The 23,390-nt window shown below is 43.6% G+C and overlaps 1 protein-coding gene across 2 annotated transcripts; it reads right to left on the reverse strand.

The window, feature by feature from the left end:
- Positions 1 to 190: 190 nt before the first annotated feature.
- acin1b (apoptotic chromatin condensation inducer 1b) lies at positions 191 to 23,163 on the reverse strand. 2 transcript variants are annotated; one of them, XM_062516481.1, is made up of 17 exons: positions 22,991 to 23,163; positions 19,354 to 19,419; positions 18,308 to 18,419; positions 17,948 to 18,021; positions 15,768 to 17,375; positions 15,530 to 15,588; positions 12,740 to 12,881; positions 7,793 to 7,838; positions 6,069 to 6,211; positions 5,651 to 5,797; positions 4,763 to 4,943; positions 4,522 to 4,661; positions 3,874 to 3,981; positions 3,366 to 3,473; positions 2,716 to 3,070; positions 2,219 to 2,319; positions 191 to 2,033 (listed from the first exon to the last, which is right to left on the reverse strand). In XM_062516481.1, exons 1-17 carry the CDS (start codon positions 23,126 to 23,128, stop codon positions 1,512 to 1,514), a joined length of 4,050 nt encoding a protein of 1,349 aa, XP_062372465.1. In that variant the 5' UTR covers positions 23,129 to 23,163; the 3' UTR covers positions 191 to 1,511. The 2 variants fall into 2 exon arrangements, with proteins under 2 accessions (XP_062372465.1, XP_062372464.1); XM_062516480.1 differs by having other exon boundaries at positions 17,948 to 18,024.
- Positions 23,164 to 23,390: the final 227 nt, after the last annotated feature.

Raw genomic sequence — 23,390 nt, forward strand, 5'->3', positions numbered from 1 at the left:
GATGGCTCACATTACACATTCTGGCAAAAAATATAACACACCACTCAATCTTCTTCAAAACCTGTTTTTTTTTTTTTTTGGCAGCTCCTCAACTGCAGCACAAGTACTCCAAAGGGAAAAATGTATCTGAGAACATCAGACTTGTCATGAAATAAAGCATAAATAACAGGCCAAGGCTATACAAACAAAATGCTGGTAATAATCTTGTAATGTTATTGCAGTCTATTGTTTCAATTTATATAATATAATATCATAATCTATTCAATTAGATTTTACTTATGAACATTTTTCATTCAACATCAATGGGTTCTGTGCTTGGTTACACACCCACAATACATTTAGCTACAACGTACAATTCTACAAGACGACATCTCCAGTGACCTACCTCTCCTCAGGCTGCTAGGTCTGCGCCTTTGGGATTTTATTATGAATGTAAAATGAAACGTTTTCTGTTAAAACTAAAACAGCACACTCCTTTTTTATTCTTTATACATCCAACACTTACAGGAGGTAAATAAATCAAAAAATGCAAATATGTTTCTTCAAACTTCTCAAACTAAAAGCAAAAAACTTTAAAATAAGCATATTATTAAAGTATTAATTCTCTTTCTATAAAGGTTCATTTCTGATTTTAAAATTCATCCCTTGTCTGATTTACAAAGACAAAATTGCAGTCACGCATCCACAGTTTCACAGGAGAGGAAAGGGTCAATGAGGGAAATTAAGAGAAATTAAGACTATGGAGGCCTCACGTAGTCTTTGAGAGATGCAGGTTTTTGATCAACCAGGATGTTTTGCGACACAGCAAAAAATAAAATTAAACACAATAAAATGAAATAAAGAGAAGAGAGGTGACGGGTGAAAAAAAAAAAAAACTAGTGCAGCACTGAACCGTCACTCCCTCGCGGCTCTAGAACCTTCCCTTCAAGACCCCATCCCGAACCTCCAAACTGCTTCTATAATATTTAAATCCCAACCCCAGTGCTCTTTGAATACATAATAAAGGAAGAATTGTTGTGGGGGGACGGGGACGGGGACGGGGGGAGAATAACCAACCAATACATACACACAGCATCAAGCCAACATTACATACAGCAACAGCAACGTAATTAAAAAAAGAAAAAGGGGGGGGAGGGGGCGGCCTCTAAGACCTTCACTGGCAGAACTGTGACGGGACGAGTCCTTTGAGAAGAGGGCAGGCGGTTCCTGAGGATGGGCTACAGCTTAGCAAGTAGATGGGGACACAAACCTTCAACAAGTGACAGTGTACACTAACAAAGAGTGAGTGGCGAGTAGACAGTGTGTAACTGGGATGGAAGGATGGGGGAAAGGGGACCTGGGATACAGTAAGTATTTTCTTCAGTGTCTGGGGACAGTGTTTTCCCCCCACTATTACACACACATACATACACACGCACACACACACACACACAGGCAGGCGTGCACATCTGTACAAACACACACACACACACACACACACACACACACACACACACACACACAGAGAGAGCTCAGTGCCGTCTGTCTCTGGAGGGGTTGCTGCGGCTGCGAGAGCGGCGACTTGCCCCGGCGCCCCCGGACCGCCTGGGCTCTGCTCCTTGGCTTCGGTAGGAATCCCTCCTCCGGTCGCCGTCCCGGCCATCACGGCCATCGCGGCCATCGCGGCTGTCGCGGCCTCGGTCACGCTCGGAATCTCGCTCCCGTTCCCGATCCCTTTCCCGATCTCCCCTCTCCCTATCTCGCGGGCGATCTCGATCTCCCAGACGGTCCCGATCTCCTGGCCGATCTCCTGGCCGGTCTCCCGGGCGGTCTCGCTCTCCTGGCCGGCTGGCGGCGGCGCCTGCGGCGATGGTCGGAGCTGTAGCTGGCCCACTTCCTCCTCCTCCTCCTCCTCCTCCTCCATCTTTGTTTCGGCCCTGGGTCCCCCGGTCCTTCTTCTCCTCCTGTTGCTTCTTCTCTTCCTCCTCCATCTCTTTCTGCCTCCTCTCTCGCTCCTTCCTGCGCTCAACACGCTGTTGATCCCTGTGCAAGGACTAGACATGTGGCAGGAATGTTAAGTTACGACTGCTGGAGATTAGGTAACGTCAGATTGTGGCCTGGGTAACAGTAAACGATTCTACCTTAGTGTGTTCCTCAGTCTCTGACAGTGTGTGTGTGTGTGTGTGTGTGTGTGTGTGTGTGTGTGTGTGTGTGTGTGTGTCACATGTGAGAAACCAACCTGTTCATCCGAGAGAGGGAGCCAGTATATGCAGGGTGCTGCTTTGGTTTTGTGGAACAGATCATCCAGCAGTTTGGCAGGAGGTTCCTCTGCTGTCTTCTCTGTTACAGCACGAGGGAGAAAAGAGGAACACGGTAGTTACAAACTCAATCATCACCGCTCACCCAAACAGCAGAGGGGATAACAAAGAAACTTCCCCACACCCTCTAAAAGCATGCTCTGATGACCACGGTAGCAGGCTTGTGCAAAATGGAGGCCCAGTACCATTCTGGTGTGGGACTGCAGGTGTAAACTAGCCTAAGGCCAACTGTGGTTCAATCCATAAAATGGTTACATTTATGTTTTAATTACACATTGTCCCATTGTTACAAATACAATTTAAATTTCTCATTCTCACCCCTTCCCCCTTCCTCCTCAGAACAGAGTGACAAGACTAAAGTACAGGGGTGAGAACATTCCACTTGGGCGTGAAACACCACTAGTGCCTCTTGACTTACTCTCCTCCTCCTTTTTCTCCGTCTTCCTCTCCTGGCTCTTTCCCCGCTCTCTCCGCCGGCGTTCGCGGGAACGCGATCGCCTGCCGTCTCGCTCCTCTCCTCCCGCTTTGCCGAACTCCCGCACTTTGTCGCGGTCCCACTCGCGCTCGGAGCGCGTCCGCTCGCGCCGCTGCATCTCGCGCTCGCGCTCGGCCCACTGGTCGCGCGCGCTGCCCGGGCCCGCCTGGCCCCGCTCCAGGTTGCCCATGAGCGGCGGCGGCCCGGCGGCGCGGGCACCGGCTCCAGGCCCGGAGGCCTGCTGCGGAGCGCTGCCCTCGGGAGTCCAGTCTGGCTTCAGACCCTTATGGAAGTCCAACTGATGAAGGACAAGCAGACATGACAACAACGTTTTTTATTTGAATGAACACTTGTAGGTAGAAACACAAAAACGTTTGTTATCTCTGCTGCTACTGAAAAAACTACTAGAAGTTAGAATAGTACACTTGTATAATGTAGACAATTATATTATATATATTTATATTATAATTATATATTACAAGTATTTCCAGAGTGCAATTATCTTCATCATTTTGGACATCTGAGTGACCAGAGAGAAAGAAAAGAGCAGGAGAAGACTTGTTGTAATCCATGCCCCTCTGTGCAGGTCTCACCTCGTCCTGCTCACAGAAGTCCACGTTGAGCACTTTGGGGTTACTGAGGGGCCACTTCACACCATGCAGGGCAGTGCGGGTTTCCACCGCCTCCTCCGTGGTCGCATACTGACAAAGAGAGGAAGAAGAAACTATTAGGGGGAGAAATAACACATTTCATATGACAGTCCTACAACTCCAACAGTAATAAATTCAATCATTTAACTGCATTTCATAGTCTTTGCAACTGCATTTCATTGTCTTTGTACTTTGCACTTTGCACAATGACAAGTTGAATCTAATCTAATCGTGTCTAATGTATACAACATATACTTTCTTCCATTAATACCTTGCTAGTATTTTTTTTTTTATTATTATTGTACATAAACACCAGGTAGGACATCACAGTGCTGTCTTACAGTGACAAAATGCCTTGTTAGTATTGTGTCGAGCCATTAATGCCTTGTTAGTATTTTTTTTTTCATTATTGTACATAAACACTAAGCAGGACATCGCAGTGCTGTCTTACAGTGACATAACAGTGGGATTTGATCTTGTCGATCCAAAAGCCCTCCTCCACCATGGTGCCCGTGCGGCCAAGCAGCTCTTTCAGCTGCCCGAGTGTGAAGGGGCGCACCTAGAGGAGCAGGCAAGGGAGAGGACACGGGACGGGTTAAATCATGTCAGGATTTAAGAAGGTAGAAATCCATCACCCGTAGTTATAGTCATAACAACAACAATAATAATAATTCTGACGAAAAACAATATTACTATTATTATTATCATTATTATGAATAATAATAATAATAATAATAATTGATTGAAACCTTTATTTAACATTCTCGGGATTACATTGAGGCCAACCCTCTTTTTCAATGCAGCCGAGATACAACAAGGGTTATGCATGAGCCAGTTGAGGCTGTGGGTAGTCTGACCAACAACAACAATAAAAACCAGGCTAAACTAAAATATGCATAGATACACATTCTTAATAATAATAATAATAATAATAATAATAACAGTAATAATACTAATACATTTAATTGTTACTTAAGCACTTTTCAAGACACTTTGGTTGATTGGTTCGTTGGTTGATTTCTTTTGGCCAGTGAGACCCATCACCAACTTCAGGAAAGGGTCACATTTGAATACACGTGTCGTGTGCGAGTGATCTCACCAGGTTTCGGACGTGGACAATCTTGGATATCTTGCCGCGCGGTGGCGACGGCTGTTTGCTGACTTGGACAGGGTCGTCGATGGTGATGGACACGCCTGACTTGCTGAAGGAGCGGCGGGTCACGGAGTCGCTGGGAGACACTAAAAAAGGAGGAGAGGAAGAGGGGGAAATAAGAGAAAGCTCGACACAAACGCCACACAATCAAAACTCGTAATTGCACTACTGGATGATGGCCATTTACCCTTCTTGGCTTCTGTGTCTTGGTTTAAAAAGCCGCCATGCTTCTCCATGCCGTCCAATGAAATCTCAGCCCCGTCGTCTAGACGGGCTCGTTTCCTCTCGTTCCCCTTGGCTCCCTCGTCTTCCTCGTCTTCTTCCTCATCTAGTTCAGTCTGTCCGTTCTCCTTGTCTTCTGAGACAACCTGAAAAAAAGGAGCAAAAAATATCGATCACAGTCTGGTTCCCTGATGCACTCTCCCTCTGTGCAAGTCAGGATTTCAGCTCATGAGCCAATTTCAGTGTCCAGGTGTCTGGCCTAGTTGATGTTAATGATGCCTTAATTGGCAGGGTAAAACATCTTCCTGTTTCGGTCTTTCCTGAAGACTGAGCTGTTCCAGAGGAAGTTAGTTTACACAGTGGCGACATCTTGTGAAATAGGCTCATTCTTAGTCAAAGTGTCAGCTCTAGGCTAGTAAAACTATGACAAAGATTTATTTATTTATTTATTTTTTTTAAAAGCTTGTTTGAAAAGACTGTAAACACCACTGTGATCACTAAAACTACACAGGTGCATTCGTCTGTATCGCGTTCCTCAGTGTCAAACCCACACGGCACAGCTTGGTCTGAGAATGTGTTCCTGAATGTAAATGTGGAAAAACATTTGCATATAGTACAACAGTATATGTGTAGTGACGTTAAGCATAAGGAATTGTCACCTCACTTTAAACACACAGTGCAATTGTCACACATACCAGTTGTGAGGCAATAAAACCAAGTGGACAAAACCTATTGAAGTTGCTAACAGAGCAGCTAAAATGCCACTTGACTTCACTGCATGTTTTACTCTATGCATCTCTTATGTATGTGAGCAATTGAAAAAAAGAATATCCTTGATCCTTGGGAAAAATACCTGTGTAACAGTACGCCGGATTTTCAAGTCCCTGTCAGGCTCTCTGTCCTGGTGTTCAGTGCTCTCCTCCTCCCCTGAGAGACATGCGTCCTCTGGGTGCAGCTCCACCACGGCCTCCTCCGAGGTCTTGATGTCCGGTATCAGGGACTGAGATGACCATAACAAAATGGATTAAAAGATGCATAAGTTAGACGAGAAATACTAGCAATTTTTCACATATATCTTGAGGTCACAGTACTCTCGCTAAATACATAGCTCAAGTTTCTGCAGCTTTAACTCTGGGGGACTGTGATAGATTCTGGGTGCACGTTTGAAGTGTTGCTCAACAATAACTATTGTAATAAGAAATGCTTAAACTGGTCCATTTCGTGAACTGGATTAACTGTTTTGTTTGTTCTCGGTTTGGAACTCCTGATACCTTCAGGGAGTCGGTGGTGATGCTGATCGACGGTTTCTTGGCCGTGACGGACGTGCTGGAGCCCCATCGCCTCTTCCGGTTCGCCCCACCTGACGAATCGGTCTCCGCAGAAGCACTTTCTGCACCACCTGGAGACTTGCTGGCTGCTCACACACACACACAGAAATCAGTCAATTTACAAATACTGCCTCAAAATATTAGACTAAATGTTACACTTATTAGCACTTCCCAATGAATGAGTGCAGGAAAGCATTGGGCAAATATCTACATACCCTTAAAGCACTTTATGTAGGGGTGCTATTTCACCAATGAGTAGTCAGGCCCACTGGTTGCTGTTTAACTTCCCATAAAAGCCTTCCCTCATCACAGCTCCACATTATTTATGCAACACTAAAACAGAGGTGTGGCAACAATCCCTGGAATGCACTACTGTAATCTCAAGGATTACTGGAGTTCAACAGCATCACCCAATTCACAACAAAGGACAAAATATACCGCCGAAATACCTGCTATATAAAATCAAATACTCAAAACAAGAAAAGGGTGGGGGAATTCCAAACTTGTGGAGAGAGCCAAAGGATTACAGTTCCTTACTTTAGCATTTTGCATTTTGTTAAATAATAACAGCAATCTAAGTACTGCGGTTTAAAAAAAAAAAAACGTAACCAATATCAACATCAACACAATGGGAGCTGATAAAATGCTAGCACACTAACTCACATCTTATGAGAATTTGTTGATGAATGATGATAAACGTTGCTATTTTTATTTACATTTCTGCAAGGTCATCCGAGCCAGATAAGAGCAAACCCTTTGGCCCCTTATTTGAACAGGAGGTGTGCTTAGTCGTCCTTCACACATTCCATTTACCGTGAAAATTCATTTAGAAAAATAATTTTAAGATGACGCCCATACAAGTTGCTTATAAAAACTTTCTTTGAAAAGTGACAAATTGTTTCCAACTGTCTATCTGCAGTCTTGCAGTTTAGCCCAATATAGATCCTTTTGCTAATTTTAGTCAGTACACTCTCTCATCATGACTCAAAATGAGAACAGCAGGTCAAATTTGGAAACACGTTTCACAAAGCTCAAAGGTGGATCATTCAACCTGGAGGCCAAAACTACAAAACAGTTTGTTAAAGCGCCACCTTGTGATTCGTTTGTGTAATGGCAGAGACAAATGGTTCTGGACATTATTACAAATTCGAGCCCAGAAAAAGTTTGCCAAACTTCTTTCCAGAACAATTCAATATACAACGCAATGTGTGAATTCTTACAGTACTGATGAAATTGTGTCAGATATAGGGTTCATCCAACTGTCTGAGCATATTTTGGGCAATGTGCTCTGAGCCTGGCTTATGAGTAAGTTTATCAGTTATCTTTACTTTGAGACAGTCTAATCTGCCATTTTGAACAGAGCTTTCATACTCAAAATAAGAAAGCCCTCCAAAATAGATTTGTATGTCAGAGAGGACGGGTCCAGTGGTTTCTCTTAGTCAGGTGCAGGACACTCGTTTAGCTCCCAATTTTTTTTAATTTAAAACAGCGACGTTTCGACCTCTGTAGGTTTTCTTCTTTGTCTGGAAAAGACCCAGACGGGTCGAAACGTCGCTGGTTTTAATTGTTAAAAAATGGGAGCTAAACTCCAGTGTACGGACATACAGAGTTTGACGTTTATGTTAGATAAGACCCCCTGACGTTAAGAAAAGTAAAGTTGTACTTACTACTCAGCGAGATCTTTCGCGTCGGAAGTCCTTTTGCTGAGGCGCTCTGCAAGGCAAAGAGGACAAACAAACAAAAAAAGACCCCACAGGGGTGTACGAGATGAGATGGAGAGACTCAAACAAGCACAAAAATAATGAGAGGGACAGAGAGAGATGGGAAGAAAGGACAGACAGGTAAGGAGGAGAAACCCATGAGTGAGAAATGTAACCACTCCAACAAACTACCGTTACCATGGGGATCAACATTTTTAAAAAAAGTCAATACAGAGAGACAGTAGCTCCAGCACCAGAAAAATCACAAATTCGTCGCGGCTTACCATACAGCAAACCAAAGGACTTTAAAGCTTGGAAGCCATTTTAAATGCGTCTGCCCAAGACAAGCCCAGTAACACTGATTGTAAATATTGGGAGCCCTTTGAGAGGTCTCTTACTTTGTCAAAGTGAGTATACAGTAGCTACAAAAGGATGTAAAGCACAACAGGCGTGATTCATATTACAAATATGCCCTGACTATAAAATAAATCCTTAGCACAATAGCCCTTAGTGCCTTTGCCAACAGAACAGCCCAGTCCAACAGGGGTGTCCATTTGATGGTAAACATACTCACAATAAGGAGTTCTAATTGGACAGAATGACGAACATCAAACTGTGGCTACGCCAATTAGAACACAAAAATGATGGCATCATTAGGCTCTCTTCTCAGATCAATAAAATCTTTTAAAAAAAACAACGCACTGGAGTTTCTGTCTCCCTGAAAGACGGCCCTTGGTCTACCAATGTCATTTTAACTGAGTATGGCTGCATAGGTTATTTTAAAAGGAGGGACACTGAGGTCTATTCCTGAAGGCATGCGGTGCCACTTAATTTTGTACACAATGACGACACTTCCATCTCCAGCAAAGCTATAAAAAAGGCCATTGGGATTATTTCACAAATATTAAAAACACTTCATTACACATTAAAAAAGTAAAACTGTTTTGCACTCTCTGAGTACTGTGAAGAAACGGTCATGTCTATTAGTTAATGGAAAATAAATCTATCTTGTAAAAAATGTACTTCCTTGTACCATTGACACCTGATTCTTCACTGGCTTGGCTATGGCCCAATCGCATGGCAGTGTGCACTGTATCTAGGCAACAAGGGTCCAATCAGTGACCGGTAGATCAGTGAGGCTGACAAGATGTAAGTGCCAACTGGCCACCTGACACAAAAGTCCCCTTTCTGCTTGGTTGGGTCCATCACTTATGGGGCTCTGAAGTACTCTCAGGAGCATCATAATGCAAAGTCTGTTGTTGGGGCAAGGGTCTCTCTTGAAATGGGGATGCCTTCGAAGTGGATGCCATGAGTGAGAAGATTACTTATGTCCATCTCACAAGTGCAACTGGATATCCAGGAGTGAGAGAGAGTATGTCCATAATGCATCAATGCAAAACCACTTTGGCATGAATCCAAAACTTCATATACCCAAGTCATGGATGGATATCTCCAAGACCAGGACACCAAGCCTCATTTTGTGGCATCGGGCTTCACTGGGATTTAAAACTTCTGTAATTGTTCATGGATTGCAATGGTTCGTTGGATTGCATGATCAAGTCAAAAGTCTTTGCACTAAATCCAGGCGTGGTAATCCATTTAATTTTGTTTAAGTCTTATGGAAGCTTATGGAAGTGTCCTTTGTTTTCCAATCTCAATGTGTCAGTGAAACACTGGATATCCTCAAAACATGGCCACATATGCCTTCAGATGAGGAAACTTCACTTGGTGTCCATGGAACGCATCATGGCCCAGTCCAAACCCACGAGGGGAAAATGGGTTAACTCCGCTTCAGCAGGAGCACTGGGATGAGCTCACTTGCATCCTTCTCACCAGAGTGTGCAGATCTGGAACGGTCAGTTGGAGACGGAGTCGGGAGGCCTTTCGAGTTGGTCAGCGCCGTCAGAAAGGCTCCGGTCTGCCAAGTCTGGGTGAGTGAGTAGGACAAACACAGATGGCCGCAGCACAAGCTAGACAACAAACGTGTGCTGTTTTGCGGAGGCAGAATCCAGACAGGGCTTTTTTGGAGTTCTTCCTCGGGCGATTTTACGAGTTTCTGGATTTTTTTTCCCTTTGCACTGGTATGAGAGGGCATGAGACGGCCACCACCCACATCAAAATGTCCTTCATCCACAGCTGGGACGATTGGGGAAGAGGGGCAGGGGGAGGGGGAGGGGGGGCAGTTGTCATTGGGGCAAAAGTCTTAGCAGTGAGATGCTCTCTCGAGTGTCCTTGCAGCTTTTCCACAGGTTCTTGCTAACTCAGTGCAGTGGTGAATCTGGGGGAGCCTAGCTCAGGTACAGCCGACACGCTTAGGCATAGCGACACAGGAGGTGAAGGAAGAGGAGTAGTGGTAGTGGTGGTGGTGTTGATGTTGGAACAGGAGGTGGAGGAAGTAGGCAGGTACCATTATGGGCAATGAAGGAGGGGAGGGCACCTTCACAAAAAAGCAATCAATTGGGGTTTTCAACAGTCAGGCACACCACCAAATACAGAGTTGAGGCGAAAGGCTGAGGGAGGGTAGGAGGGAGGGAGGGTAGGAGGGAGGGAGGGAGGGAGGGAAGGAGGAAGGGAGGAAGGGAGGGAGGGAGAGAGAGAGAAAGAAAGTGGGACAGAGAGAGAGCAAAAAGTGGGATAGCAGAGAGGAAATGGAATGTGAAGAGGCTGAGAAGAGAGGAGAATAATTCAGACAGACCTACATCTCTCCCCAGACATTTTAAGGGTCCATTAACCCTATCAGTCCCACAATCTGTCACATGTAATCAGTCCAGATGCATGTTCGTTTACGCAACGGACAGTAGCATGTGTCATCTTCTGACAATTATGGTGTAGCTATTCATACTGTGTTTAAATAAAACTGTCACACAACACTAGACAAGAGTAATGGTACTAGTGTTGAGAGCTAAAAGCTAAATATGCTCTAAAAACCCACGGTTCTTCATGGGACTTCACATTTTAACCCGAGAAAATATGGTGGAAGCATATTATTCTACTTCTGGGACTAACAGGGTTGGACAAGACAACACTTCCCCCAAACACATACACATTCAAAATAAATACGTCTGGCTTCATAAACTGATTTCAACTTCAAGGGATCAACTGACTTCCACTAGGCTTTTCTGAGTATCCTTGGCTTTATATCCAGGAGTTGGGAAGCTAAGCTAAGCAAAGCTAACAAGGAAAGATGTCCATATTAGGTTATGCTTACTTAAAGGTGCAATAGGCAGCATTGTCTGTGGAGAAACTTTTTTTTTTTTTTTTAGCCTTTTCACTATCTATACTCATATCCTTATTTATCAAATGGTCTTGTTGGCTAGCATAAGATAGTTACCAGCTAAACAGACAAAACTTTCACCATGCTCATAAGCAGATTAAGAAGCCAAAGTTATCGTCACGGTTGCTAACTCGTGCATTACAAGGCCATCACAGAGCCAAAGACTATATGTACTGACAACTGACCTCATTCAACAAACTTAAGATGGGGCAATGTCTCATTACAGACCCAAATGCCATCAGACTCTAAAGATGTGAGAGTTATGGTGTCACAATTATGACTGTGAAACACCTTAAAATGCACTGTAGTCCACCAAACAAGCCTTAGTGATCTGTGGGATAAAGATCTGTATCTCAAACGCTGTGTCTCTTTTACTCACTATTCAGGAATTTGACATTTTACGTTAAGATCTGGGCTTGTATTCACAAAGCATTTCATCTGACCACTAACAGCACTCTTAGGCTGCAATCAAAGACTGTAACAAAGTTTTCTCCTAAATTTTACTCACTAAGCTACTGAGACAATTTACCAACATAATCGAGGCAAATTCTCGTGATGTGGCCCGCTCGGCTCATGAACCACTGTTTCACACAGACTGTTGATACTGACGCACACACCACTTTCAGAATTAAGTTGCCGTGATGACGGTGAGCCAAGAAACCATCCGTAAAAGGCAGAGAATGTCTGAGGTTTTGGGATCTTTTCAAACTTAGAAAAGACGACAACAAGGTGCACTGTCCTCTGCAAGGCAGAACTGGGGCCCTAGTCTCAAGCTTGCTTTCAAAGACTTTTCTAACTGGTTGATGATTGACATGTTTATGCCGGTGGTGAGCAGGCAGGTGCTTCATAGCCTACCAAAAACAAAAACAATCAAAATGACACAGGCTACACATAATCACATGATATGCTACACACAGGCCAAGTATCAGTGGACTGGTCATCCCCCTCATGATGGGGAAAGGGTAATACGTTGAACAGTAATTATCCAAAACATTGTATGATAGAATGGTGGAATGACAGAAACTATTTATATTCTAATATATTTGGTGGCTGGTCTTAGTGAGTCAAGAATCCTCTTCACTACTTCTTTTTGAACTACTTTTAGTAAAAAAAAGACAACTATAAATAAAAAATACAAAAAATACAAAATAAAAAAAAGCTACAACTGAAACATCTTTTCCTTGTAGCCTTTTAAGCTTTGTGAATGCAGGCCCAGCTTTTTTCAGATTATTTATTGTTGTAAATAGAACTTGGCATTTGCATGTGCAAGAGAATGCTGCCTACTGCACCTGTAAGGAATACCCACTGCAAGGAATATATTGATTACAACTATCATAAAACAAGAACATGCTCTTAGAGCACTCATGTTGATCCATTCTTAAAACGACAGTCTACGCAAAACCAGATAACAGAGAAAATGGGCCAATTTCTCCTGACATCCCTTGACATTAGTCTGCAGAGGGTCAGGAAAGAGTGCAGATAAACCAATCACCTTACATAGCTACACTACAAGACAACCTAGGCAACTCCTCCATCCTAGCACACACACACACACACATACACACACCAGTCAGGGCCTCACCTTGTCACCTCACCTACCCAATGGGCATGGAACTGCCACTGCTAGGGGTAATTCTTACCTTGTCTGAGAACTCCTCATTAGGTTCTGGCTCAGCCTGAGTGTCTGTCTGACCCTGCGGCCCTGGGCGATCAAGAACCCCCTCCATCATCTCCACGGCAGCCGGATCTGCTGACTCGGAGAGGGCAGACTCTTTCACCTCCCTAAAAAGAAAGAAAGAAAGAAAGAAAATAAAAATAAGTTGGGTTGAGCTGCAGGGTACCAAAGGACCCAAGTGATTACACATAGGTGAACAACTAAATTAGAATGACAAGAGAGAAGACAAAACATAATAGAATAAAACATTAGGGTGGTAATGGCTAAGTGACTGGTAAAGGAAAATGAGGTGAACACTCAGAATTCTTTAATTAGGTTATTGTTCATTTTACCACACTGACAATAAATGGAGACCATTGTCTACAATTGCTCCATGTCTGGCTCTCCCCTAATAATTATGAATACAATGATGTCATTAGAGTCCTCCTGTTACATTGTACACACTTCAGCTTAGCACATACAATTCTGGTGATCAGCAACTGAAAACATATCCTCTATTTCTTTCGATTTTCTTCTAAAACTTTAATTACATTAAACCCTTTTTTTCTGACAAGTAAACGTGACTGAACAGAGAAATGCTCGTCCACCTCATGTTCTTTAATTTACGAGGCCAGGTGCAACTTAGCTGAGACCACGCTACAGTCATTCAACGCACTAGTATAAAGCTCTCAAAGACGCGGAAGAAGCTTCACATTTTTTTATAATATAGGTGTCACCCCTCTATCGAGACAACACCTTACACTGATGTTTCTCTTTTTCGTTTGTAGGAGCAAGCGTGTCCTCACCCGTTTTTGTGACCTTCGAAAAGCATCGTCTTTGGTTAAACGTAATAGCGGTGCTAACCAACTGCAGACGCGAGGTGCCGAATGCAAGAACCGGCAAATTGTGCAATGCGTCGGTTTTATGGCAGCGGCGTAGAGACGGCAGCCATGTTGACTAGCACAAATAGGAACCATGAGCAGCCTAAAAAAAACAAGGGAAAGGACCCACACGGCTTTGGCCCTCTCCCTCTCCAAGGCAACATGCTCGAGGCTGTCGTTTTGAGTGCCTGACAAGAAATATGACCGACTGATGTCGGCTTGCCATATCTCATTCGGTGACCACACACAGTTTGGAATCTTGGGGAAACGATTAGACAACTTCTCAGCACGTTCCAATAAGGTATGAAACATTTCCCCACTCATGACAGAAGAAATCACACCAGCAGCCAGTTGGAAACGTGTGTTATGTGATTAAAACAACATGGCAGGAGTACATTCATTGCCAAAGTTGCTTCATTGTAACTCTATATCAAGCTCTAAATCATGTTTGAATCCTTGGAAGACTCTTGAGTTGCAAGAGGGGGAGGGTTGTCTTCCATCACTCTGAGCTTACAGTGAAAAGGGAGTGGGTCCTTTGCCTTTGAAGGCCTTCGGCCCTGGCAGAGGTCAGTGCTCTTATAGTTACTGATATTTCATTTCAACAATAACGCTTGAAATTGTCACAGTTGTTCTGTTAGTGCTGTTTAAATTCTCAAATGATCTAAGAACTATTTCAAACATTTTTGCCAAAGTTGAATATACAGTTCAATGCTGAGCTGCTATGCCTGTTAAGTCATATGCAAAGTTTTCCATCAACATAAGATGCAGGGCTGTACATTCTTGGTGGTGGTGGTGGTAGGGTGGTGCATTCTTTATTGCCAAGAAACATTTGACATTCTTAAAATTGCATCTCTGAGTGCAATCATAAGTTTATTATTTAAGGACCACTTAAAACAAAGCCTGAGTATTGTACGTATTTACATATAAATAAATATGGATATACACTCTGATCTATGTCTACTTAGTCCCCTGTTTAAATCCTATTCCAGTGACTGCACACAAGAGAAACCTAATTTGCGGTTCTCAATGGAAAGTTTTTCAGAATAATGCCACAAGACGACGTCTTATTTCTGACACATGACCACAGACCAAAGATTCCACTTGATGCTCAGCTACTAATCTGCAGTCTTTTTTCAGCTGCATGTGGTCATCCTGTAAAAAAAAAAAAAGGAAAACGATCCTCCTCCTCCTTTTAGACCAACAAAGGCTCTCTTAGGTTTCACTTGGAGACAGCAAAAGGAAACACGCCTCGCCCTCTTCCAAATGCCCTCTCTGTGGCAGCTGGGCAAAGGCAAACGTTAGCCACAAGTCTTATACAGAATAAGCCATGCCCTCACCAAAGCCATGGCGAAATCCGTTTTGCCACTCCACCCATGAAGGTATGGGGAGCACAGAAAGCTTGCCTGTCCTAAAATAGTTTTGGACGAGGCCACTCTCAAACTGGCCAACAGGGGGAGCTGACTTGTAAGGAAAAATGTATTTGCCAAGCAAAGTAAATTATTTTTTAGCCTAAATGGCCATTAAATGTCTGTGTGCACAGCTTGTACGATTTACTGCAGAATCAGTTCTTTTTTCAAGACAATCTACATATTTTCATATTTTCACATGTTAGGCAAATATGCCTTTTATGTATGATGTGCATTAATAACATACTTTTTCTCAGTTTATGCCACTTATCAGGTGACTTTTATGTTGTGCATTAGATAAAGAAGTTAACATGTGTCCTGGTGTAGGTGCAGTGATTTAGAGGAGAACTGCACTCCTTGTGAATCTTATTTGACAAATGTGTCAGGATGAATTATAAATAGATAAATGTATGTAACAGTCTTAAACTGTATGCTTGTGTGTGTGTGTGTGTGTGTGTGAGTGAGGCAGCAGCACTCCTGTAAGCCAACCTGTGAGTGTTTTCACTTCCATCGCCTTTGCCATCAGATCTTCGCTGGTCTTGTTTTCCCTGAAATCAAGCATGAGGATGAATCACAAGAGGCAGGGACATGCTGCTTATGAAGTATAGTGAAAAGCACAAAGGAAATATGGAAAAGAACACCTTTCACTGAAGTAAAAACATTTTGTTTTGTATAATTATAAGGTGGGCTAAAACAGCAGGAGACTGTTCACCCTTTAATCTCACACCTTTTTCTGGCTCACGGAAGAGGACTTATCCTGGGAGTCGGACGACCCGGAGGAGTCCGAGTCGGAGGACGAGGAGTCGCTGGAGGCAGAAGAGCGACGCTTGCTAGCCTGCTCCTTTCCACGGCCTCTCCTTTCGGCCTCCGTGTCGTCTGGCGGGGGTGAGGGTGGCAGGAGAGACGCGGCCTGGGCCGTGCCCTCCGATGACGCCTGGCGTCGGTCCGCTTGTTTGGGCATCTCGGCGTCTGCGGTGCCCTCGGCGGCGGGCGGTTGGGCAGTTTGCTGGTGGCTGGTGAAGAGGATGCTGCCCCTGTGGACAGCCGGGGGCTGAGGACTGGCCGCCTTGTCGGAGTGCGCGGGCTCTGATTTGGTGGGCGACAAGAGACCCTTCGATGGCGGGGCGTCGGAGAAGGTGCGTCTCTTGCTCGCAGGGGGAGGAGAAGACGCGGTGGTCCCAGGAGGGAAGGCGATGGCAGAAACGTCAAAGAGAGGCAGGAAGGTCGTCGAGGAGGTCTGCTGACCGCGAGAGTCTTCGGGTTTGTCTTTGTCTGCCTTGGCTGCTTCTTCGTTCTCCTTTTTCCTCTTCTCCTCTTCCGAAGGACCTTGCATGTGTTCGGTCTTCTCCCTTTCGGCCATAGTGGTGATGACACCTCTTGTTGGGGCCCCAGAGCTGAAGGTGATGATGGATACAGCATCTGACCCATGGGGGAGGGAGACAGGTTGGGCACCAGGAGAAACCATCTGATCTCCACTGCTGTGAGCAGCTCCATGGAACATCATTACACCCGGAGCAGCGGCAGGTGCTCCTTCCTTCTGACTCTGAGCTGCCGCTGCTGCTGCTGCCGCCATCGCCGCCGCTGCTGCCGCTGCACTTTCCTCCTCGAACGCCCCCTCAAACGACGCCCCCTCTGACTCCATCTTGCGGACCAGCAGGCTGAGGGGTCCACGGCCAAGTTTGGCGGGGGGCTCGGGGCTGCTGGAGCGAGAGCTGGAGCTGGAGTCTTGTCTCTGGAGGCCGGCAGGTGGAGCCTCGGCCGCAGCCACGCCTGCTTGGTTCAGGTCGGGTGGACTCTGCTTGGGGGTGTCCGGTAAGGGGAAGGACAGCTCCAGGGGAGGCGAGGGTGGAGGGGTGGGCTGGCGAAGCTGAAGCGGAGGCTGGATCGCTGGCTGAGGGGGAATGTGCTGAGGCGGCTGGAGCTTACGCCGGGATCTCTGCGGGGTCGGGAGAAACTGCGCAGCCGCTGCCGCGGCAGCAGCTTTCCGACCACCGCCGCCGCCGCCGCCCCTCTTCCCGGCCGCAGGTCCCCACTCCTCCTCTTCCTCGCTCTCGTCGTCGTCGTCATCGTCGTCGCTGTCCACCTGGATAGACTGGCTGACCGCTTGGTGAGCGAAGCGACTGTGCTGGAGCACTGACGGGGCGGACCCGGCCGCGGCGTAGGGTGCGCTCTGGCTCTCCTGGAGCTGGGGCATGTGCACGGCGGGGCCTTGGCGTTCGGGTTCGCCCACCACGCGGACGGAGAGGGACGCCACCGCACGCGGCGGACCATCGCGGTCCAGTCCTTTCTCCTCCTGCGGTTCCATTAGCGAGGGCCGGGTGGGTATGACACTATGCTGTAAGGCGAGAAAGGAGGACTTGAATAAAAACATAAAGCTAAAATGTTAAATTAAAAAGTATGTATTATTATGTGTAATTGTTTGCCTGTAATCGGTAAAAATGCAGTAAGGGTTCGTATGGTTTATTTTCTATTACTGTGTACTTTTTTTGGAAAAAAGCCCTCAGCACTGACCGTTTTTTTCTGCAGCGCTCAGAGCGCTGAAAGTTCAAATCTGTTAAACAGTGATGGGCTTGTCAATGTAACTTCTCTCTCGACAACCGTAACCTAGCCACTGTAAACACTTGACCAAAGCTCTGAAAATGAGGTTGAGGTGGACCCAAAACACGATTGGTCGATTCAGGCCCTTACAGTGTTGAAATGACTGAATATTTTTCTTGTTCTGTATGTATGTGTCATACACTACTGGATGCCTTGATTTCACTTGAGATAAATAACCAAACCATCTATCTATGTATCCATCCATCCATCCATCTATCTAACTATCCACCCATCTATCTATCTATCTATCGATCTGTCAATCACAACTGTCATTCAGACAGACACATGTGAGTGGGTGCAGCAGCTGACCTCTGGTCGATAGGAGGAGTTGTCATTGGCCTCAGCGTTGTCCTCTTCCTCACCACCTGCAAGGCTGTCCATGCCTGCTGAAAGCCCAAAAGCAGAGGAATCACATGTCAGCACTCACTCAGCAGCTAGTGACAGGTTACGCTAATATGGACTTTGCTAAGGTCCTCCTGACAACTTACTGACAGAGAGCCAATACAAATCCTCTGTTTAGAGAGCTGACAGAGAGCAGACACACACAAAAAAGGTTTTATGCTAATTCCATTATTCCTAGGAAATGGTGGCGCCAGCATTTGCCGAGGTTTACAGGTTGCCTTAAGATCTAAGAACACTTCCTCTGCAATGTGGATTTGGTGACATTACCTTCTTTGTCAACAGCATCATTGGCCTCCCTCTCTAGTCTCTGTCGAAGCAGTTCCTGTTGCTTTGCCAGATACTGTTGTATGAAACTGTTCTGACTCATCTCCGCACCAATCTAAGGGAAGGAAGGGGAAGCACATTAAAGGGTAAAATATATGTAGCAATCCATGACCTATTTGAGACTCATGCAATAACAGTGATACTGTATGTAATAGTGCATGTTTTGGGTCCCGAATTAGGTAATCAATAAGTTATTACGACAACTAACTATGACATGACACAGCTGTGGTTGCAAAAGTGAAATGAACGCACAACCTTGTGGAGCATCAAGATCAAGTTGTACGAGTTCTTTGCCTATGTGTGTGTGTGTCTATCTATCTATCTTTATATACACATATATCACACACACTCCGCATATAGAAATGTGGCGTTCTGTCTGTTTTCTGCACTGGACATTCATTTGTTGCACAATTTGTGTGCAAAGCTATCTAGCTAGCTCAGAACCATGACAAGGAAGCTACGCTGGGCGTGTAACTGAAGCATTCCGTTCACGACACGCAAAAAAAAACACTTTAGAAGACTGGTCTATTTTATAGTAATAAGAAGAGAAATATTTTCTCCCTAATTAACTCACAAGGCTTCTACCTTACAGTGTGCTTGACTATAAATCAGAAAAAAACTATGCCCTTGGTATTATATATTAATGTCATTGTGGTGTAAATGTGAAGGACTATTCCAGAATTGCCACACAGATATTTTATTAAAATTAAGTTGTTTAATAATTAAGTTGCTTGACATATTTGTAATTGTCAACTTGGCTTCTAATGTTAGAGAAAGCAGAAAGCTTACGCTCCCACTGCAGATATCCATATACTATATTAGATCTGTCCAAGAGACAGGTGACTTTCTCAGCATCCTCCACAGAAAAAAAAAAAAAAACTACTGGCATCTACTGCTTTCCTGTTTGGCTGATATAAAAACAGAGCAGCAGCCAATGTGTGCCGGTCTCAGCATGGTTCTGATCGGAGTGGCCAAAGCAATGATCTCACCTGCGAGTTGGGCTGCAGCCCAATATGAGGGGTAGATGTCTTCTGTAGGTTCTCCAACATGAGAGCCTGTGAACAAACACAATCAGAGGGAAACTATTATAAAGACAAATCCTCAAACAATGTTTGGACTTTTGGACTACCTCAGATTCCAATTTGATTTTCTATTACTACTAAAATAACCCCTTAAAACACTATTTGAGTGTATCTACATTTTCTTTCTAGTATGCACTGAGCAGAAATCTGTGTTCAAATGATTATGACAGTTTTGTCATTACTCTTTATTACTGTTTCATAACTGCACTGGGAGAACTGGCAGTGCAGAACTGTAACTTTATGATGCCTAATCTTGCCAGATCAGATGAGACATTGGCATGATGTGGGGCCTTGAGAGAGGGAGGTCATCAGGGATAGATTGTTTACGTGTTGGTACTGGGATAGTATATTTAAGAACAAAACAGTTTTTTTTCCCCGAGAACCCATCCATATATACATGTATTTACATATGTATATATATGTAAATATTTACATATTTACATATATATGTATATATATTTCTGTTGTACTGGTTGTCCTTACCTGTGCAACGACAATAACGTTTAATCTCATCTCATCTCATCTAATCTAAAGTCATATTTCTTCACATCCAATTTCTAAAAATACTGGATATGGTCAATGATTCCTGTTTAATGTTTAAGAAAAACTGAAATGAGATGGTACACATAGACAATATTTTGGTGTAGGGAAGAACATATACCGAAAAACTTCAAATAATTGATTTTCCAAAATTGCCGCACTTGTATTTGAGACAGGCTTTTAATTCCTTTCACACACATTTGTTCCTCTGCAAAGATGGGAAATATTATCGAATTAATTATTTCAAACACGCTGAATGTGTGGGCTATCCTTTGACAGATGATGACTTTGTCCATTGAGTGTTAATAGAGAGATAATAATCTGAACAATCCAAATAGCGGGAAGAGCCGGAAAAGATGAAACGCGTTATAATCAAACGTAATTTACAAAGATATCGTGCCACACAGAAAGCTAATCTTTTGGCAGGTTGTAGGAGAGGAAATTATAAAACCTGAAACTGAAAAACAGACCAGGCCTCTATTTGAGGCTTTTATGCTATTTATCCAAGCCTGTAGCCACACCAGGGGTGTAAAAGAGTCTATTTGGGGCTCAGCTTTTATTTGAAGTTTTACGGCAACTGCAGGTTATGACCAACTATTTAAGTCATTCTATTATTGAATCAGGCTGTTAATTTATGTATCTTTATGTTAAACACCCGATCAAAAATGCAATTCAAAAATGCAATTTGATCAAACAAAGGACACCAGGCATATATGTTCACAGTAGTATGATACCAATGGCATTCAGCTGTCACACCTCACATATGGATTGTACAAGATATCTGTCTGGCCATTTTAATTTGTGCAATTAATGTCTATTAGTCATATTCTCGTATCTTTTGTAAATTTCCTTTAAATTCCATTGTAGTAAATGTGTCGCCTAACTATACAATAAATGCACAAAAACTGCCTAATTATTTTATATCTCCATTCGTAGTAGGCAACATCTTATCCTATGTTTGTGATTCTGAGATTCAGAGTTTTTAATGACAGCAACATTTATCCTGGCTAAAGTTGTAAAGTGGAATGGATTTATTAAATGCGGACTTTTCTTTTATGACCATGTTATGACTAGCTCCAGTACACAGTTACAAATGTGTAGCATTACAATGAGTACATAGACGTTGGTAAGCCTATGTTAGGTGGTTACTAAATCTAAAGCACTGCAAGTTTGTACAAATTGTAAAAACGGCATTTGATTTCTCCCACTGACTACACAGTGCTTGACTTTTACACAGGGATATAGGAAAGGAAACATCACTTATCAAGTGACAATTGTTTTAATAAACCTATTTACATAATAACTCAACAGCCTAACCAATATGCCCCTTCTGTTTTCCCCAAGTTACTCCTTCCATGTGTGTAAACAGCTTTGGTAAGGTCACATGATTGTCAAGCCGGTCCAAGGTGGGCCTTATTACATATATTTTTTAACTAGTATTTATCTCCCTTAGTTACAGTCGCAGGGAAGAGAGATCTTCTCTTAAGATACATAAATGTAAATAAGGCAACTTGATCTGATTTTCAAATATGCCATTTTATTTGTTTGAAGTTGCATCTTCTCATGTAAAAAACCCCCTAATACCCCGGTTTATCGTCGGCTAGGACCATCACCATATATTTTCATATTTTGCTTTCGTGTTCTTAACTTGAACGCAAATGGATGCAACATATCGGCCGAAAACACTTTAAAAATACGCGGGAAAGGCCCAGCAAGGCACTTAATATTGACTTGCAAGAATTAAATCCACAAAATAAGCATTTTAATTATTAGGGTACATACATAGTTTGCTTGATCCCAAGTTACTTAAATATTTTTTGGATAGCCTACGATGATTCATTTTTGTCAAGTGAGTCGGATGTTCAAAGGTTCCCGTTAAAATGTAATTGGTGTAATATCACAGGTGTTTAATGTGTATTTTACGGGTATTACAACTGTATATACAACAATATGTTTTACAACGTTATGGTACTTGTGAATGAATCCATATATTTTCAGAGAAGTAGACGTTGCATAGCCTCCCATGACAAATTATATTAAACGCGCTATCTAAACCGACTGTATCTTGAGTCTCACAGTAAGCAGAGACACTTATATATGAGTAAGTTAACGTTTACTGTAACTGGAAATTAATGGGCGTTGTAGCAAGGATACATGCAACATCCAACCTCAAAAGTACGATGTTACCACTTATCAAAATATTAACGTTAACGTTAGTTAGCCTTGCACTCAGCTTACACTTCGTGTGCTTTTTAAAATCACTTGTTTACCGCAACGTTAGTTAGCTAGCTAAAGTTAGCTAAATTAGCTAACGTTGACATGGTAGCAATAGGAAGGGGAGGGGGATCAAACTAACCTAAGTTAATAAGACCACAAAAATAAAATATAACGATAGTTAACTGGTAGCACATATGCCCAAGAATTAGCACGTAAAATCCATTTAATTGTGTGTGTTATTGACTGTATGACCAACTACAACACTTGGAAGTTTATGCTATTATGTTCTGACAACAGTTAACGTAAACGTTACGTTAGGCTAATAAGATAAATAATGTTAGCGATAGGATGTTTCATTCCAATCAGACACTGCAGTCCAGTTACAGTATGGTAGTTTGCAGTGAGCCATTCGCTTCACCATTCCTGAACACCACGCCGCTTACTTGACGAAACAAACATCAACTCAAGGGGAGGAAACTCTGGACAGCACTATCAACTGACTCACGTAAACACAACGAACGCGGGCCATCTTGTCATAATATGGAGTTAGCTTTTCGCAGAGTAGCTGACTAACTAGCTTCACATATGTGGTAAGCAACGTTACCTAATATTTATTAATGCAATTTATTAGGGGGTAGGGTGCAGCACCTGCGAAATCAAGCATGTAATAACCAATATTACTATGCAAAGGCTTCTCGCATATGTCCACTGATGCTTGGCCTATCTCCGACGAGACTCCGACTGAACTTGACTTTTTGCGGAAGCAAAGTATCGTGACCAAACTTACCCCCTTAAGTCGCTTGACAAGTGCATTTTTCTGACCGCTTTTTGGTAGCCCCCTTTTCTCCAAAGCAGTTTTCAAATCTGCCACACGAAGGGAATTAAGTGGTTTTCCATCCAAGGTAACGTCTTCGAGTTCCGCCATTTTGCTCTTCCTTCACTACTAGCGCACAAAATCAACGTACTCGGTGGCGCGCGTGCGTCAACATTCGAGCACAGGAGATTTCCGGAATCGAATGGTGCTGCGGCCGCTGCATGTTTGTGCCTCTGTGCTCTACAGTCACTCGTTACACCAAAGACATTTGGGCAGTGGGCATAAATCAGTATTTTTAAGTCAATACCACACAACAACAACCACGTCGTCGAAGTACTTCAGTGGTGCTTCAATAGAATAGAATACAAACTAA

This window comes from Sardina pilchardus, chromosome 16, assembly GCF_963854185.1.
Source record: "Sardina pilchardus chromosome 16, fSarPil1.1, whole genome shotgun sequence".
In the NCBI taxonomy this organism is placed as follows: Eukaryota; Metazoa; Chordata; class Actinopteri; order Clupeiformes; family Clupeidae; genus Sardina; species Sardina pilchardus.

Excerpts from the sequence above, each read along its gene's own strand:
- acin1b (XM_062516480.1), bottom strand. The coding sequence starts at position 23,128 with ATGGCGGAACTCGAAGACGTTACCTTGGATGGAAAACCACTTAATTCC. Across the intron at positions 18,420-19,353 it reads GGCTGCAGCCCAACTCGCAG|ATTGGTGCGGAGATGAGTCA; the intron begins GTGAGATCATTG and ends TCCTTCCCTTAG. Across the intron at positions 3,982-4,521 it reads TTGTCCACGTCCGAAACCTG|GTGCGCCCCTTCACACTCGG; the intron begins GTGAGATCACTC and ends CTGCTCCTCTAG.